The sequence below is a fragment of the Pogona vitticeps genome, chromosome 1, assembly GCF_051106095.1.
Source record: "Pogona vitticeps strain Pit_001003342236 chromosome 1, PviZW2.1, whole genome shotgun sequence".
NCBI lineage: Eukaryota > Metazoa > Chordata > Lepidosauria > Squamata > Agamidae > Pogona > Pogona vitticeps.
This window is the reverse complement of record NC_135783.1, coordinates 50,202,779-50,223,019: the sequence shown is the minus strand read 5'-3', so window position 1 is coordinate 50,223,019 and position 20,241 is coordinate 50,202,779. Positions and strand designations below refer to the sequence as shown.

At 37.3% G+C, this 20,241-nt stretch overlaps 1 protein-coding gene across 2 annotated transcripts in view; it reads right to left on the bottom strand.

The window, feature by feature from the left end:
- Positions 1–20,241, bottom strand: part of HEATR5B (HEAT repeat containing 5B) — a 74,116-nt gene that overhangs the window by 52,432 nt on the left and 1,443 nt on the right. For both annotated transcript variants that reach the window (XM_020802840.3, XM_072992495.2), the window contains exons 2-14: positions 15,303–15,466; positions 14,495–14,706; positions 12,807–12,915; positions 11,855–12,004; positions 10,849–11,020; positions 9,662–9,819; positions 8,682–8,931; positions 6,587–6,742; positions 5,799–6,049; positions 4,422–4,533; positions 3,053–3,205; positions 2,582–2,681; positions 1,178–1,287 (exon numbers count right to left, since the gene is read on the bottom strand). In XM_020802840.3, the coding sequence (XP_020658499.3) occupies positions 1,178–1,287; positions 2,582–2,681; positions 3,053–3,205; positions 4,422–4,533; positions 5,799–6,049; positions 6,587–6,742; positions 8,682–8,931; positions 9,662–9,819; positions 10,849–11,020; positions 11,855–12,004; positions 12,807–12,915; positions 14,495–14,706; positions 15,303–15,428 (2,059 nt within the window). In that variant the 5' untranslated portion in view covers positions 15,429–15,466. The remainder of the gene's footprint in view (positions 1–1,177; positions 1,288–2,581; positions 2,682–3,052; positions 3,206–4,421; positions 4,534–5,798; positions 6,050–6,586; positions 6,743–8,681; positions 8,932–9,661; positions 9,820–10,848; positions 11,021–11,854; positions 12,005–12,806; positions 12,916–14,494; positions 14,707–15,302; positions 15,467–20,241) is intronic.

The following is a 20,241-nucleotide window of genomic DNA, read 5'->3' as shown; positions in this document are numbered from 1 at the left end:
CTGTATGCTGGCAAAATTATTGTTAGAATACAATGTAACTATGGATAGTGTTGCCGTATCGTAACTACCCATAATGGCTTAAAATCTTAAGTGGGGCCAATTTAAATCTCCATAATACTGCTTAAAAATAAAGACCATAATCCTTTCACTGATTTACTCTAGTGTAAGTCACAATAGCAAGTTGCTGCATTAAAGAGCAGCTTCTTTTATTCCTGGGTATGTGCTTGATCATGCGACTAAACATACCATGTTTCCTCGAGAATAAGAAGGATCTTATATTAATTTTTGCTCCAAAAATGCATTAGGACTTATTTTCAGGGGATGTTTTATTTTACAATCATGTCATATTTTATTTTACACTTATGGCTGCTGCACAAGGGTGGAGGGTGGGGTTTCACTTAACTAGGGCTTATTTTTGGAGTAGGATTTATAATCATCCTGAAAAATCATACTAAGGCTTATTTTCAGGTTAGGTCTTATTTTGGGGAAAACAGGGTATGTGCAGGAGCACAACCAGCACCTTGTTAACAAGCAACAATTGGTGACCAAGACTTATGTGGAATTCTCATACATAAACATCCATTTCAGTGGCCAAAATTCATAAGTTACACCCACGTGAGCTGATGATATCATCAGCTACAGACTTTTATTGTTGATTAAATGTTTCGTATTCTATTCCTTCACCCAAATCAGATTCCAAGGCTGCCACAGGAACCCTTTTGATCTGAGGAAGCCATTGGGAGCCTCAAGATGTTGTTGAGGGGGCGTTTAATGCCCCAAAATCACTGCTTCCAGTCCTGGCTAGTCTCAAAATAAGAATCATGACTAACAGAAGGTTGAAAAGCAGAGTTATCTGGCTGAAGAGCCAGAGTTTGGGAGTTCAGTTTTGCAATGTGCATCCCAGAAGAGCCAGCCTGTGTGAACAGATTTAAAAGACACTATATAAAAATCATATTTTAAAAAATAACTAAACATATTTTAAGATTAAAAATCAAGTTTAAAACAATTCAAAAACATTTAAAAATCTGTAAATTATAAAACAGTATTCTAGAGATAACTCACTATGTAAGTTACCCCTTGATGCCACAAGTCAGAATTGACTTGACAGCACACAATTATCATTATAAAGGATATGCAGTCAAGTGCTAAGAATAATAAACAACTGAGATGAATTTACCTTCATATGTTTTTGGTGGTAGCAAAGCCAAAATGTCATAAAGTCTCAATCGGACCATTGCCGCACTAGCTTTCAGATGAGCTCCATGGGCCTTAATTACAGAGGGAATGCTACAGAATTAAATAAACACCACATTAGAACTATTCTATAGAAGCATTAACAAAACAGACTTAAAAGCAACAAAAGTACAAACCATCCCATTCTAAAATGGGAAATGAAAGACTTTGAGCAGTGGGTGGGTTGATTCTGATAATTCAACAGAATCCCTTTCTGTCCCTGGCTCCCACTTTCAGATACACATATGCAAACCTGAAAAACTAGGCAATATGACACCTGTTGTGAGGGATGGAATCATGATAGGCCACTGCAACACTTGCTTGCTACTGTACAGAAAAGCCCAGTGGACAAAGCTGAGTAGTGAGATTAACACCCCAGCCTCATCCAACCACGTCTCTGTAATGCAAGCCATGTCGGCATATGCTCACACATGATCAAATCCTGGATGGTTGTTGCTTTCCCCTTTACTAACCAGGCATTTAGCAGCAACACTTTCAACCCAGGGGGCCTGACACCAAGGCTGTGCAACTATTTAAATCTGGGGACAGCTTAGGGACAACTAATAGACTCTCACCTTTCCCTTTTACATAAAAAGGATGCTGTTTATATACCACCCCATAGTGCTTAAAATGCTCTCTGTGCAGCTTACAAGTTAATTATGCAGGGTACACATTGCCCCCCTCCCCCAGCTGGGTACTCATTTTACCAATCTCAGAAGGATAGAAGGCCAAGTCAACCTGGAGCCTGCTACCTAGGATTGAACCTTGGTTTGTGGCCACAAGGCTGCTGTCCTCCATCATATCTCACTCTGTCCAACATAATTCTGATGGCTGCCTTGAATTCCCCCTCCCCCACTACTCTCTTTCCCATAAAATGCATCACTCTGAAAGCAGACAAAGACCCAAGTTACAAAGAACTCCTCAGGTACACAGAAGAAAGCAGATACCAGGAATACATTGTAAACCACCATCCTAAGAGGTTTATCAATGGGCTATCAGAAAAGGCCGAGTCTGGAGGGTCACAAAATGTTAAAGCCTGCCCTACGTATTGTCATCAGCAATTCCTATCATAGGGTAGCTATAAGGCATTTACATGACACATTCTTCAGAAGATTTTCAGACAAGTTTCATGCCTTGCATGACAAAACAGATAAATGAAGAAATATAATTTATTATACAAAAGGAAAAACTCAGACTTCAGAATAGACAATGTTATGATGTAAAATTGAAGTATAAAAAGTCAAGACTCAACATTCTATTCATGTATCTGGTTATTTCAAGTTGTTGTAGTTTTGTAGGTAAGAGAAAAAGAAAAGCTGCTTTTCTTTGCCTAAGAAATCATACTTACTGAGACATCATTGTCATAGCACATTCAATAGGGGTCATCAGTTTTCGAATAACATCTTCTGTTAAAAGCTCAGGGCAGTGAGCAACAAAACTCCTCATAGCTAATAAAGAAAAATATGTCAGTGAAATGCTAACTGTGCAGGTGACAAAATGCAAACAGCAGTGTAATTCAAAAGTCAGGGGGGTACGAGACAGTGCTTTCCTTTAAAAGAAGTTACTGTCAACTAACAATTTCATTAGCAAATTGAAAAGCTAAGAAAAGAAATTCAGAATTTTCTGCATCCCAGTTTATTTTTGATCACATTTTTATCGCACCTTTTTTCTGAAAGTATAAGAGAAAGCTTCCCACTTCACTGCATTTATTTTAATAACTCTATCACATTGGGTAGGCTAGTTACCCAGAGCAAAGAATGACATGATCTAACTGTAAGACAGGCTATAACAATAGTGTGTTGTTCTTTGAGATTCTTACCACAGAGAGCTCCTGCACGTCCTTCCAGTGTCACTTGCCATGTAAAGGAATCTCCACGAGCTTTCTCTGCTTCCAGTTCCTTTAGAGAACGGGGAAACACATTTCGCCACAGCAGCAACATCTTGGGAAGATGATAACGAACAACTGAAGGCCCTGTACAGAGACACGAATTACAGCACTGCTTAACAATTCTCTGCAAAACACAGTATCAAAACAAAAACAAATGGCTCTTCAAAAACTCCAATTTTTGCATGCTACTATTCTTAAAATAATGAGTTTGGAAACTTAGACTATGTTTAACTTAGGAAAAAAGAGAGAAAAAGTAAGTGAAGATATTTTTCAAATTACTCTACCACAAAATTAATAGTGGACCAAATTGAGTTGTTAGTCCTAAGCATAACAGACACACTGAGATGAATGGAAGTTGTTACTCACATGTAAACTCCACTGATTTCAGTAAGTGTACTCTAGTTAGTACTGTTAGTACTAATACTGCATGTAGGTCATTACAAGTGAAATTAATGCATCTGAAGTGCTCGTGTAGTATTACAGGAGCATTTGCATTTACACATGCAGACCTATGTAACATTCTTTAGCATTAAAATATCTCTATCAATGAAAGCTAATTTTAAAAAATATTCTATTTAGAATTCAGATTCCATTTTAGTTAAGAATTAGGGCGCAAGGCATTTTCAATTATGAAAGTCATGCCCAGTGGTGGCTGGGTGGTGGGGAACCAGGCACGCACACATGTGTGCACACATACACAGACTCAAATGCAAACAAGTTTAATTAAACTTAAATTACTTCATTTAAAATCAATCTATTTAATTTAAATTAATCAAATGTAATTAATTGAACTAATGCCAACTTAATTCTGACTTTATATTGTTTACAACTTTTACTAAATAAAGATTATTAGATATATTGCTTGCTTTTCTGCCATAGGATAGAAGATAATCCAGATTACATAAGCATTCCTGTTTGCTCAATTTGACAGGATGCTTTATTATCTCCCTCAACTCCCCATTAACTATCCACACGATTTCCAACTCATTCTTTCAAATTCACTTTTCAGCTGTGCTCCTGTATGTCTTCCTTGTAAACAGCAGCAGCAGCAACAGGGTTTCTCAGAGGATCATAAAACTCTAGTACTGTGATTGCAGAGCAGCTCCCAGAGGACAGGCCATCTGAGCCTAGATCTTAAGCATTATTCTGTTACAAATAGGTATGAAGCTGAGAAGTATTTTATTTTAAGCTTTGATGGATGTTTAACCACACTGGTTAAGTACAAATCAGATAAACATATAAAAAACAAAAAACATATATACTAAAAGAAAGCTAAAAGACAGCCATTTGATTTACAAACCTAAAGTCATCAGAGCACCAAGTAAAAGCCATCCAGCCTGGGTTCTCTGTAAAGACAATCTGCTATTCTGCGCCGCAGTTCGTAGAAGATCCTCAGCAATGCTAACAACCATCTTAAAAAAGAGAAGAAAAAAGGAATATTCTTATAATTTCAACTCAGAAGAAAAGACTTTAAAATGTTATCATAGATAAAGATCTACAATTAGTTCAACACAAGTAGTTCACAAGCAAACTTTCTTTCATATAATATGCACTGTCACTCAGTTTAACTTCAGCATGATCTTTTTTTATTTTTATTCTTTCTGGATTGTGATGTAAAAAAATAATTCAGAAGATGGATCCAAGACCTAGCAGGAAATGTGGAAGGATAAGGGGAGATTTAATGGAAGGAAAAAGAAATCATGGGTTGGTTAAGCTAATGGAAGAAGAAAAATATGGTGAAGCAATGCATGTGCAAGGACACTGAGAAGGACTCAGAGAAAATGGTACAAAAAGAGAACAAGTAGAACAGGCTGTCTAGTAAAGGGTACCAAAAGTGAGAGGAACAGTTTACATACTAAGGAGTGGTACAACTGACAGATATATGTGGAGGTTTCTAATAGCTGAGCTCAAGGAAAGAAACAAAGGTTACAAGAGTAAAAGTGGTAACAACAGCATCCAATTCTAGGCTATCCAGGAGCCCAGGTAAGAAGACATTCAACAGCTTAGGTTTTAAAAGTAGTTTGGCTGTTGTCAGTACAGCAGCAACCATACCCATAAATATTACAACTGTATATACCAATCTTGCCTGATCTGGTAGGTTGGAAGGCTTCTCCTTAACTTAAAGTGAATGAGAGGTTTCACTACAGTAGGACTGCCATGTCCACAAGATCATTAGTTGTGGTTTTATTTATCCACTGCCTGAAAATATTAATGTTTCCAAGGTGAATTACCAGAGCTGGCCACTAGAGGGAAGCAGAGACTAAAATATATAGAAATTTTTTATATCCACAGTTTTTGGCATGCGCTTGGAGAGGGCTTGGAACCAATTCCCCACTGATACTGCAAGTCTTACTGTACTATAGAACAAAACAAAACAAAACACACCTAAGATATGGTCATTACCCTCTAAAAAGAAGGAAACAGATTTATGATAGCTCAGTGGTTTAGGCATCTGGCTCTGGAGCCAGAGGTTGAGAGTTCTATTCCTCACTGTGCCTAAGTGACAGGGACTGGCCTTGAAGGGTAACTTCCAGCCCTTCAGTTCTATGATCATGATTATAATCTATGATAGATAGACATACCAACACTTAACCAGCAAGTAGTACTTTATTGTTGTTGTCTTTAACAACACTAAAGGAGAAAAAAATAATGATTTACCAAGAATTTACAAACTCACCTTTCCTTTTGCATGAGGAATACCTAAAGGACATTGATGAACGCCACCTAACAAAGCTGCCATTGCAAAACTGTAGCCACTAACAGCTTCAGGTGAGGTCTTCAAGTTGTTGAGCCTTTCTGCACACCGGTCCAAAAAAGGAGTCAACTGGAAAGGTAAGGCCACAGCTACACAACGCAAACACCATGCAGCAGCAAGTCGAGCGGCCATACTCGGATGTAAAAGAACTGAAGTAACAGTTTCAAGCAATCCTGAAACCAGCACAAACAGCAGAATCTTAAGAGAGAATCACTAAAGCATTTCCATATAGCAGAGTTCAGGAACTGCTGGCCAACATCTGGCCCACAGGCTGCCCTTGTTTTTATCTCTTATCATATTTTAAAAATATTTTTGTCAAGGGCCGACACCAGGCACTGTTATGGAGCTTATAAAAACAGCTTCCAGTAACGGAAGGGTGAAGAGGACATAACCTCTTTCTGTACTTCCCGCAAGCACTTAAAAAGTACTCCAGAGGTTTGGAAACTATTTGGAGCAGATTTTCAAAGATCGGGGAGGGCTAGCGAGAAGAAGCCAAAATTCCAACGAACAAGATATAAACATTTTAAATAGACAGAACAAACAAAACAATTTAAATAATTACTTGGCAAACCTTTATGATTGCTACACAGGTGGTAAATATAGATGTATTCCTCATCAGATTATCTCTTTAGTCATTATAGACAGAATGCTAAAAATTCAGATTTTGGCTCCAAGTAAATTTGTACAGAATTGCAACCTTGATAACTTACCTATAGAAGGTTCTTGAATAAGAGGTGATGCAGTGGCATTCAGGCTCTGAACCAGACTCCCAAGTTCCTGAAGGGCACAAACCATCACATGCTGGCTTGCAGCAACATCAGCTGCTCCAGATTTATTTTCAATATTAGCATCATTCACAACTGCTTCTATCAAAGGAATGAGGAAGTGATAGAGGAGAAGGGAAAATGAAATATTTTACTAAATTAGAAATCAATTTAGGAAGCACTGTACAAATTAGAGAGATACTATAGTCTGATGGCTAAGGGAAAACATTGTTCACTGCATACAGAGTATATTTAGGGAGCTTGTGGAAGGAGATATGAAGTACTTCCTTGCACAACTGGAAGCCTTGTTGACTTCTAAAAGTGTCCATGATCTCTGTCTCCACAATGTAAATTATTATATGCTGCTGATAGCCAACTGGATTCTGCACAAAGAAACTAAGCCTTGTAGCACAGTATTTAATTAAACTCCTGTATTGCAGCAAAAATTGCTAAGGACCTGAGTTCAATCCTAAGCTAAGGTAGCTGACTGAAGGCTGACTCAACCTTCCATCCAGGGTCGGTAAATTGAGTACCAAGCTCGCTGGGGGCGGGGCCAAAGTGTAGCCTGCATAATTTAAAAATTGTAAGCCACTCAAAGACAGCTTTAAAAACACTATGGGGCTGTATATAAGCAGCACACCATGTTTGTTAGTTTTTGCTATGCTGTAGACCTTCATTTTAAAACACTATTAAGATATTTTATTGCTCTTGCTGTCCCCATGGAAGAGAGATAGTTTAGTATGAATTAACATATCTTCCTAACAATCTATATTAACACCTACTAAAATCTATATTAAACTTACAATCTATATTAAAATCTCCTATCCCCTCATAATTTACATTTAATTTGATTGAAATCAAACTGATTTAAATCACAATTTAAATCACAATTCAAATAAAAATTGTATTTATTTAATCACAAAATTAGGAAAAAATATATTCACATAGACCTTTATTTTAATTTTTTTTCTCTCCATTGAAAACCTAAGGGTTCTTGCTGATTAAGGTCTAGCAGTCTGAATGACTGAGATGGAGATTTTTATCTTGTGCGATATTTATGCACACATGGAGCTCCCACTGCAAAAGTTGTTGTGAGTAAATGTCAGACCTGTTTAACCACGAACACAATCAATACCTTGTCAGATTGCTGTGGAAACTTCCACAGTTGAAATTCCATGTATGTGAATAGTTTATAGATTAGTGGTTAGCAAAACAAGCCATTAAATTTTTGTGCCCTCAACACATTAATATAAAGAATTACAATATAATTGGGTCAAACAAACATCTGATGTTGGAATAATCCAATGCTGTACTGACAATCAATTTTCTACATATAATTATGTTCATAACCTACCCCCTACCTAGAAAATATACTGATTCACAAAAAATATTCTAGTCCTTTTGATCTTAGAACTGCAGAGCTGTAAGAAACTCTATGAATCATCAAGTCCAGTTCCTCTTAAGGAGACACAATGGGCAATGGAACTCCCAACTTCTGGCTCCACAGACATATACTTAAACAACCGAGCAGTTTCTTCTTTGTTTCTTTTCTTTCTATCTCTCCCAGCCTGTATACCTTAGCCATGTTGCTTGCAAACTGAATGCATCAAAAGGGCAGGAATTGCAGCTTTAGATCCAAAGTATTATTCAGAGCACAGAAAGTGGCACGTTCCCAAACAAATCTTATCCTTTGATCAGCCCAAAAGCAGAACACATGAAAGTATTACAAGAACACAGACAAAAACTTACACACATCTATGTGAACCTTGTATCATTTCTATAAGGTGTAAAGTAGCTGAGATTATGAATATTTCCATTCTGTTTCACTTCTCGATTAATACCTTTTCATATTGTGAGCAACACATGTATCAACCAACATGTTTGTATTTATACAAGCCCTTTATCCTTCGGACATTTACAGCCACCAAATGATTTGTTGCTGAACATAAATACCCATTCACACGATGATTTCAGTAACAAACCACCATATTTGATCATTAGCACATCAGTATAATTGATTCACGCAACTTCTGCTTCTTACCTACTGTTTTCATCTGTTTACCAATAGCCTGGCAGATATCTTTGGCAGCAGCTATCTGTGCCTTCTCCCCCAATAAACTTCCTACAGTTGCTCTAAGAATAAATGAGACACATCTTCGAGAGTACACAGCTTCTACATGAGTCTGAGTTGCACGGGGATGGGAAACCAGATCCAGAACATGGGACAAGAAAGTGGCAAAATTCCGTTCCAGCCATTGACCGCCCAGTGTTGTGACGAAGACAACGTAGGCCTGAAAATTTAAAATCCACAAATTACAAGTACAAAAACTGGACAATTTACTCTATTTTTAAAAAAAAGGATTGTGTAACATTTCCTAGTATGTCTTGTTTATTTGCATTCTTTACCTATTTCTTTGTACACTTCATTACAGCTGGCACTAAAAAGCTATGTTCAGACTCATCAATAATTTGAGCATACCAAATAGGAATTTCTTTCCCATTTCAAAAGAAGCCTGTCAATCAGAACAGAGAGCTACAACACAAGGAATACAATCAATGCAGCCTTGAGCACACATAACTTCCTTTACAAATATCTGGATCCCTTTCTATACATATTTAGCCAGAATTTTAATGGAAACATTGAAAAATATTGACTGAAATCCTACTGGATTCACATGAAGTTTGCAAAACTTGCCAGACATAATTATAGCTAATTGACAATGTTTTGGGATCCATCTCAGTTGTGCAATCATGTCTGTGGCCAGGTGTACAAATAAGCCACAAAGCAGCACCTTGGCAGTTAGCTGCAGCAAATTATGCAAATACCAACAGGATTCTGATCAGAGGAAATATTGCATTTATGGCATGTTTCATCAACAGACATAAATGTCACAAAGGAATTGGTTACTAGAAATATATGAAGCAACCGTGATTTGAACACTTCTTTGCAAGGCAGAGATAAAAGCAAGCAAATCTTGCTTGGAAATGGTTGAAGAGTCAAACTTTATAAGGTAAACATACCTGAGTAACTCCAACTCGCACTTCTCTATTGACAGATCCTCCTACTTTTAACATTTCACCACCACTTTTTAAGAATCCTGATCCTCCCCGCAGAAAGCCAGTGGCCATGAGTTCTAAGACCTCTTCCAATGTAGCTCGCTTCACATTCTGGCGCATCACTTCATGGAAAAAAGAATAATTTAATTAATAAAGTATGTTTAAGAATTATTGTTTGAACTGACATTGTGAGAAGCAAAATGTCTTTTCAGTAAAAAGGGTGATCACTACTTAGTAGAGCTGGCATGGGCAAATGCAGATATGAGCTGCTTGTGGCCCTCCAGGTCATTTTTGCTGGCCAAGATTCCCAAAAGCCCTCCCTACAAAAAAAACCCACAAAAAAACCCCTTTTGACCAAGAACTGAACAATTTCTGCCCCTGGAGTTCTCCAGGAACAACGGTGCTTACAATAGAAGCCTAAGCCTCCACAGATAAGTGGATAAGTGTACAAACAAAACTGGAAATACCCATACAGAGACTTCTGTTTATTTCTCCACACATACATCACATAGCTGTAAATGGTCATTTCCAGATTTTCCACAGCCCACAAAAAGTGACTTGAAGTACAGTGGACCCTTGACTTACAGACGGCTTGACTTACAGACTTTTTGAGTTACAGACTTCTCTGGCCACAAAATTTAAGTTTGACTTGCAGCCTGAGAATTGACTTACAGACCAGAAAAAAACCAAAATGGAACAAAAACGGCCTGTTGCGGGATTAATCGGTTTTCAATGCACTGTAGGTCAATGGAGACTTGACTTACAGACTTTTTGACTTGAGAACCGCCTTCCAATACGGATTAAGTTCTCAAGTCAAGACCCCACTGTACAAATTCAGCCCCCAAACCCATCAAGATTGCCCATTCTTGTAAGAGACCTATCAACTGTGAAATACTACAAATGCAAACCCTTCAGAATAACCAAAATGTTCATCAACAGAAGGATTCTGTCTCTTTTCATGGAGGCTACTCCCACTGACTAGACTAAGTTTCACCTTCTTAAAGAACTAATTTAGTTTGGGCTCACTGAAAAAAAAACCCAAGTGCACAATATACAAGTGTAAAAATATCTTCACCTTACATTAAAGTACATTGTTGTGAAATCAAGGCACAGAATTATAACTGTACACACAATTTAGTAGACTTCAATACCTGCTGCTTGCTTTGGCATCAATGCTGTAGCCATAACTGTCCCCAAAAGCTTAGATACTTCAACTCGTACACCGTAGTTTGAATTTTCTAGAGCCTTAAAACAAAGAGTTGCTACATTTTCTAATTCTGCTGTCCACATAAACACAGCTTCATTTTGCAGTTCCAGTAAGCACTTAAAAAGAAAAAAAAGCCAAGGATTGTTAATACTTCAAGAATGTTCATCCACACAGGCACATGATGGAGGCAGTACAATCACCTCTGTCATTTTATACTACTCGGCTTCGGATACAGCCAGCAATGTCATTTTAAAACTTTCAGAAAATGTATGCTATAATTTTTCTTTACACTTTCAGGAAAGATTGCTGAATACATGCTGCTGCAAACAATGCTACAAACACTGATTCTTATCAAATCTAGATTATAGTATGAATAATGCAATGTTGCCAAACAGGATCTTTTACATTTAAAGTACTGTGGAGCAGAGTGTTGGTTCCTTCCCCGTTACACCCTATCTTAAAAATGTATATCTCTCACTAATATGACTAGATCATGCACTACAACAAAATTAAGTGTTGGGTTATCTTCTTCCCTAAAGAAAACTGGAATTTCATTAAAGCTATATTGTTGTTCCAATGGCATTTTGCGTTCAGCAAGAGAGAGATTTTCCATCCTCTTCCCTTCCAGAATGCCATTATAAAATACTATTAACTATTGCTGGATTTGCATCCTGAGCTTAATGTGTAATATTAAAAATAAAGATTGCCAACATGATTATTGCTTTGTGGATGCCCAAGACTTTTCAGGATACCATAAAGAAAAGCTAAGCATCATACCACATTACATCTTCCACAGGGAATCTTTAGCATTATCCAGCAGTAGTTGAAGCAACAAGCACAGCAGTGGTGACCCTGTGCATCAATATTGCATACCCCAAAAAGACCTGTGAAAGATGTAATGAACAACAGCAAAAGAAGTTTCTATACTATGCAAAAGAAAAGAAACCTACCTTAGCTACTGCACATCGTACAGCCATAGCTCTGTCTGTAAGCAGAGACCGTGCATTCTTATAAATATCGCGATGGCAAGAAGCTGCTGCACCGCCCAGCCCACTTAAGACTTTCTGTAAGCTCATTAATATTTCACTCCGGCCCTGTGACTATAAATTTCAGTGTGATTTTAAAATGAGGAAGAGAAAGAGAATATAGTGATGAAACTGTAAATAATATGGTTCTATAGTTTTGTAACTCATCTATACAATGGATAGTAACATGAAGAAAACAGTATGTTTACATGATTAAAGTTTTAATGTTAGCAATGGCACTTAGATAACAACAGACTTCTTTAAAAAATAAGCATTAAAAAGAAGGAATAAGAATAGTACTGTGTGTGTTAGAATGGCAGCAAAAAAGGTTGTCATGTAACTAAAAATCAAGGTGTCAGCAAATGATATGTACTAACATCAAGCTCAGGTGGCATGTTACAATGGCTATGCAGACAAAACAGAGCTGCGCAGAAACAAGGGAAGTTTATCTACATACTCAGGGGATTATAGAGTTTACAAAACTAGAAAAACAATCCAGGAAAAAAACACAACAACACAGGGCCACTCAGCTATGAGCTGAACTACTAGCCCAGCAATATGTAGAAAGTCCAGCGTGTGAACTGGGTCTAAGTGAAGAGGCAATACTTTACTACTCAGGAAACTACAAAGATGTGTCAGAATATAGTGCCATATGTATTTCCATCCATCAAGGTTTTTCATGAAACACAATTTCAAATAATGGCAAAAGAAATGGATTGAGCAGATGTATGAATGACAAGCCCCGTACTGGCCACAAGCTACAATGTTTTTAGCTTGTGTCTTTAGTTTTCTGTACCCCGAGCCATCTTTGGTAACTACACACAGAAGGACAGTAAAAAAGGAAGAATAATTTTTTTAAAACATTGCTTTAACTCACCTCAGCACTTTTCAAAGATTTTAACAAATTGTTAACTGTTTCTGGAAAAGAACTACCCAGCATTCTCCCCATTTTTTCATAAAAGGCTCCGACACATGCCACTGCAGTACTGCAAAAACAGAAGATGATCTCTAGTAATTTTTAACTGACTAACACACAAGTAAAAGGGAGCATCAGATCAACGACTAATTATCCACTGGTAAGGGTGGGCACTTCAGCCTTTGGCAAAAATGCACAGAATCTTAGTTCAGAATTTGGCTACAGATAAAATTTTAAAAATGCAAGAAATCGTTCAGAAGGAGAAGCAATAAGGGACAAGTAAAACAAATGATACATTTCATAACATCTTATGATTCCAATATCTTTTCTACTCACATTTCTCAAAATATGTCTAACTTGCTTAGCAAAGGTAGTTTCACATATTTTAACAGTATTTAAGGTTGTAGGAAATACTGAATTCAAATCTAGTCTTTTGCAACTCTGCACTTCAGAAGCTCACTAAATCTAGATGGTGTGGAATTTATTGCAAACAACCTACAATTCTCTGAATATGCTTTGTTGTAATTCATTTGGGCAAACTAATTCTAGTTTAGTGAGGTCAGTACATATAGAATAATCTTGCTATACTGAGTAAAGTCCTATTTGCTCTCATCCTGGCCAGTATGAGTATACAGACACATATATAAGCAGTCAAAGCAGGAGATGCACAGAAACAGAAGTCAGTCTCCCATATCACCATCTATCTCTCTTTCTATGTGCCATGCAAACTTTTAACTCAGACAGTTAATGAAGGAAAGTGACAGATAGAGGTGTTAAGAAATGTTCAATTCCCTCTGTGCCCTTCTCTGTTTCCTCAAACTCAAATTGGAACAACTGAGCAAAACAGAGTCTGCTGGTCCAATAGGGCTAAAACACAATAGGTTTTCAATTACTGTTTCATTTTCTTTTCTCAAGTACATATGGCTAATAGTGCTTTAGCACTAATTAAACTGTAAGATGGACCCTTCCTTGGGAATGTCTCATTCCTTTCAATGAACCTCCTTCAGAACAGAGATAATATTGTATGTTATGATCTCTTGCAGTCAAAACAGAATGAATGAAAACAAGAAAGAAAAGAAAATATAAATTTCTATGGAATCATTCCAATAAAATTATTATAACAGGAGTGTGTTACTTAACAAATTAACTTATTTCTCCCTCCTCTCCAAATCTGAAGATCCTTCATGAGAAACTTTAAATAAATATTTGATGCACTTTAGGGTTTCAAATCTTGAGTCTTGGTGGTCCACAGCAACAAAAGATATTTAAAGGGAATCTGTGGTAAAGAAAAGGTTAAGAACTGCTGCTGTATGCTAGAGCACATGCCCCTTTAAACATTACTGGCCACCTGTTATTTTTATTTGTTCACTGTTGACTGTTTAAATGTGTCACTGTTAGTGATCCATTCTTGTGAGAAAAACAGTATGAAACTGATATCATGGTCACTTCATTTAAAATTGAGTACATCCTCTGAAGGATTATGCAATCCAATACACAGCATAAATCTCCAAGGGACAATCACTCCTGCTTGGTCAACTACTGTACTACTACTTCACCATGGATCTATGCTACTGGAAATTAATGAGTTAACCATGACAATATTTGCTTATTTGTAACAATCCACATTGTAAGTGTAACCAATTACTTACAGCTTGGTTGGTAGATAGGCAGAAGTATCATCTTTACTTTTGATAATATCATTGCACTTATCCAGAGTCTGAAATACAGTAAATGTGTCTCCAATGCTGTACAGAGCTGCAAGATTTTTAGCAAGTAATTTTCGGGTGGGTGGTCCAGGAGAACTGTTAATAAGTCCAGTCAGCTGTTCAACAAGCTTTTTTTGCTTTTCTTTTACATCTATCTGTTTAAAAACAATCCAAAATGCATTTGTTCTGAACACATCTTAATTTATAAACAATTACGTAACATTTATAAATGAATATATGAAACTCTCAAGAGTTGTATTGTTTTTTTAATTAACATGTTATGGCACCACGAAATATAACAGTTCATTAAACAAAGCCAATACAGACTTTGTCCACTGGTCTACCTCCTCAACTGTCTCCTGACATTTCCACAAAAGTTAAATTCAATTGGAAACAAATTTTCAGCTCCTGACACTAAAATTTCAACTTTAAGTTATACCAGATGAAAAAAAATGAAGAAAACAACAATCCTTTTAGTGAACAGTACTCAGTTGCATATTAATCATATTTTCCCATAAAGGAGAAAAGTGAGAAGACAATCCTATATTCACTTATGCAGATAGAAGCTCCAATGAATTCAAAAGGTCTTACTCCTGTGCAGCTACATGTATTTTAATTGTCACACACTAACAACAAAGTTTAAAGATTTGATGTAACTGTGTCAAATATTTTTGGTTTTGGGGAATGCTCCAAGGAGTGTTAATATTACTGGAGAAAAAAACATAAATATAAAGAGGTGTGAGTAATCTACCTTGTTAGCAGCTACTAGGACTTTGTCAAGAAACCGCAGCCATTCGAAGATGAAAACTGGACGTTTTGCTTCTGTGATTTGGGCCAAAGCCTCTTCGTTTAATAACAAACTGTGAGCTAACTCCATAGCTGGGTAAATTTTGCTGTTATAGGTGCACTTATTTCCTATTTATATAAATAGAAACACATACCACAGAACAATAGTTTTTAATATTTTTCTTTCTTTCTCCCTCTGGCAGTGTCTGAACAAGACTTCATTTAATATGGAATTTCCATACTGCTTTATTATTGTTTATTTTTATAGAACTAGCTGTGTTATTGTTAGCACGGCAAACCTCAAAAGGCTTACAATCTTAAAAACAGACATAACAAAAGAAAAAGCAAAATAGAAGGAAACCAAAAAGCATCAGAATAATGTGTGACCACGGAGAAGGTAATTTATCTGTGTGATTAAACAACTTGGCTGTGAGATATTACTTCAAAGCAGCCATTATCTTGGAAAAGGGTATTAAGACCACTTTTCAAGGGAATAGAATTTCTGTAAAGGTTTTTCAGGGGAGTCTGATGAGAACTATCAATGTGAGCTACACTGTAGTCTGACAAAAGTATGCCGTACATGGAATTTGTGATTTCAACTCCCTCTGTATTAGCGGTCCCCACCTTTTTTGGTCCGTGGACCGGCTGGGGAAGGCGGGAGCCCCCCTGTGCTCATGCGCAAGCACAAACAAGCATGTGCACTTGTGCGTATGGGCAAATGGCAGCATGGCACTTGTCTAGGTGCGCGCACGCTTGTGCGCATGGGCAAACAGTGGCACGGCACTCGCACAGGCATGCTGGAGCACGCATGCAGGCGCAAACAGGCTGTACAGGGGTGAATGCATGCGAGGAGTGGGGTGGGATGTCTGTCTTGGTGGCCCAGTCCGGCTCAGGCCACAGACTGGCCCTGGCCCACAGACTGGGGGTTGAAGACCTCTGCTCTATATGCCATTTCATTTACTTGGCTAATCTTTATCTCCAACTTCTGTAACTAAAATCCAGTTACCAACTTTAGGTGAAATTATTTATGTTATAAACACCAAAATAATTTAAATAATTACTCATCAGTTTAATATGCAAGAATAAAACAAAATTAATAATAATATAATGGAATTTAAAAACCTCAAAGATGAATAGAGTATCTAAACAAAAAAAAGCAAAATTAAATAATCAACCATTCAAAACATTACAGGCAATAGCAGGATAGCAAATGAAGGACCGTTTTACTGAAACGGATAGAAAATGAAGGACCGTTTTACATGAAAACAAATTAACCTTTACGTAACCTACAAATTGAATAAAGAAAGTTCTGGAAACACGTACTGAGTTACAAAAGTAAATGCATACATAAGAAGCCCTCAAATAAACTGACTGTACAGAAACTATAAATATCTTTAATATAAAATAAGGCTCAATTCAGTTGAAATCAAATAAATACAACTAAGTTTACTTCTGAAATTTGTCATAATTCATGAAAATAGTTAAGAAAAAAGTAGTAATAACAATATGCCACCAAGTAAATTCTGACTTATAAGTGACCCTTTTCAGAGTTTTCCAGATAGAGAGTACTGAGAAGTGGCTAACCATTCCCTTCTTCTGAAGGTGCCCTGGGGCTGTGCCGCTTGCCTATGACTACACAGGCTGGCCCTACTAGCAGGCTCTGCAGCCAGAGACCTAAACCACCAAGCTATCCAGCACTGTAAAATTTAATTTTTAATTATCAGTAACTTATTATAAAAACAATTTCAGGATTGTACAGGAAAATGTCAAAATCTTGAACTGAGTCAAGGAATACGCTGGCAGCTAGTGAAAAACTTTTCATATTCAGAAGTCATGTGCCACTTTCAGCCTGGTGCCAAATTTTGAATCAAATGCAGTTTTCAACATAAACCCATATACAATGCATTACAATAATCAAATATGCATCTTCTTAGGTATTAAAGACCTATGCCAAAACTAGCTCTGTGCAGAAGGGATTGCAACAAGCACTAACAGTCTAAGTAGGTGGTTCTTTCATATAACAGATTCTACTTAGGACTCCAAATTAACTGGACAGGATCTACTAGGCAATCCCATGTTATGGACATGATCTGTAACAGTAAATGTAATTCTAACCATGCAGACTGAATGTCTTCAATGTATTGGTTTTAATTTGGTCAATAAAAGGCAGAAGTGCTCAATTCCTATTTTAGCTCTGTTTTTTAACAAAAGACAGACTATGACCGTCCAGACAAATGTGAAGTACGTAGGCAAAGGGATATGATTGCAGCGTGATATTGAGAAACAAATAAGGAATAACTTATTACTTTGAATGAGTTAAAATCCCCAGGAATAGAGAAACTGCATCCAAGGATATTGAAGGAACTAGCTGAAGAGATCTCAGAACCACTGTCTGTAATTTTCTAGAAATCATGGAAGATAGGTGAATTGCCAGATGATTGGTGGAGGGCTAATGTTGTCCCTATCTATAAAACAAGCAAAAAGGAAGAACCTGGGAACTACAGATCAGTCAGATTGACATCAATTCCAGGGAGAATTCTGGAGCAGATCACAAAGTAGTCAGTCTGCAGAAACCTTGAAAACAATGCAGTAATAAATAGAAGCAAACATGGATTTGTCAAGAACAAATCCTGACAGATTAAACTTATCTCATTTTTTGATCAAGTAACTTCCCGGGTAGACAGTGGGAAGGCTGTAAATGTAATGTATCTTGACTTCAGAAAATGCCGCATTATATTCTGATTAGCAAGCTAACCAGGTGGGGGCTGGATTGAACTTTCAGGTGGATACACAGGTGGTAACAGAATCATACTCAGAGAGTGCTTATTAATGGCTCCTTCTCGAACTGGAAGGAGACAACAAATAGGGTACTACAGCACTCAGTCCTGGGCCCAGTGCTCTTCAACATTTTTATTAATGGCTTGGATGAGAGAATGCAGGGAATACTTATCAGATTTGCAGATGGCACAAATTGGGTGGAAAAGCTAATACCTTTGATGACAGGAACAATATTCAAAAATATCTTGACAGACTGGAGCACTGGGCTGAAAACAACAGAATGAAATTTAACAGGGATAAGTGCAAAGATCCACACCTGGGGAGGGAACCAAATGTACAATTACAAGATGGGGGATGCTTGGCTGAGTAATACTATGAACAAGAAGGATCTTGGAATTGTAGATCATAAGCTGAATATGAGCGAACTGTGTGATGTGGCTGCAAAAAAACCCCAGGAAAATGCTATTTTAAGCTGCATTGACACAAGTATAGTCTTCAAATCCCATGAAGTACTAGTTCTTCTCTCAATTTGGTGCTGGTTAGGAGTACTGTGTCCAGTTCTGGACACCGCAATTCAAGAAGGATGCTGACAAACTGGAAAAAGTTAAGAGGAGGGCAACAAGGATGATCAGGGGACTGGAAACGAAGCCCAATGAAGAAAAACTGAAAACTGGGCATGTTTAGCCTTGAGAAAAGAAGACTGGAGGGAGATACAATAGCACTTTTCAAATATTTGAAAGGCAGTCACACAAAGGAAGGGCAGGATCTGTTCTTAATCGCCTCAGAACGCAAGACACATAAGAACAGACTCAAGTTACAGGAAGCCAGATTTAGGCTGAATATCAGGAAAAATTTCTTAACTGTTACGGCAGTACGACAATGGAACCAATTGCCCTGGGAGGTGGTGGAATCCAAATCAAACCTCCTGCTTAGTGCAGGAATCCAAATCAAACCATTTGTCAGATCTGATTTGATTTGGATTCCTGCACTGAGCAGGAGGTTGGATTCGATGGCCTTATGGGTCCCTTCCAACTCAATTATTCTATGACTCTATGGTTATCAATCATATGAATAATTTAATGCCTAGAAGAAAAAGAACCCATTAGAATGTTAATCCATGAAAAAGTTAATGGGGAACATGCATCACGACATGAAAAAGGTGGCAAGGGGAAAGCCATTATTAATTTTTTTTTGGAAATCTCAAATACATATTTTCCTTAACTAATTACATACATACATAGACACACATTGCAAACAAACATTGGCTACAGGAACATACTGAAGAATTTCAGAAGAAAATCAGATAACTGTAAAGATTTTGACTGAGTGAATCATGGAAAGCTACTGAGTACAGCTGTAACTGGGATAGGGCAACTAGAGCTATGGTCAGGAAGCTAAAAAAAGAAGCTGCAAAAAACTGCTGCCTTAAGGGCACAAACCCACATACCCCAAGTGCGTACACTGGCTCCAGCTTTTCTTCCTCATACTAAAGAAAGAAAAAAGAAAAAACCAAAGTGGTTCAGTGAGGAACCAATATGGCCATTACAAAGAAGCAAGTGCACCATAACATTTGTTTGTCCTGCATCACCTGTACTTTGGACAAGAGGCTACTGTTGGAAGACAATGTGGAGAATGAAAATGATTTCCAACAGGCAAAGGTGACAGACCACAGTATATGTTCAGGATACATGCAAAACACATCATATGAAAAACTGGATTACATTCAGATGAAGTAGGAGTTAAAATTGGAGAAACATCAATAATTACTGGTAGAAGTCAGCAGTAACTTGAAACAATTTTTGGTGAAGGTAAAGAATATAGTGCAAAAGCAAGATTACAGTTGAATATGAAAAAAAAACCATAAGTTCAGAAGAATTAATTTTAATAAACATGGTTCAGAAGGTTTTCTATGCCTCCGTTCATTCCAAGACTCTCTGAGATTTGGAAGGGCAGCTACAAAGGAACTAGGAAAAGAGACCAAGGCCAAGATTATCCATACTATGATATTCCCAGTCATTATCTATGGGCGTTAAAGCTACACAATGAAAGAAGCTGGTAAGAAAAAAAAAGATTCATTCAAAATGGGGTGTTGGAGGAAAGTTTAATAAATTCCATAGACTGTCAAC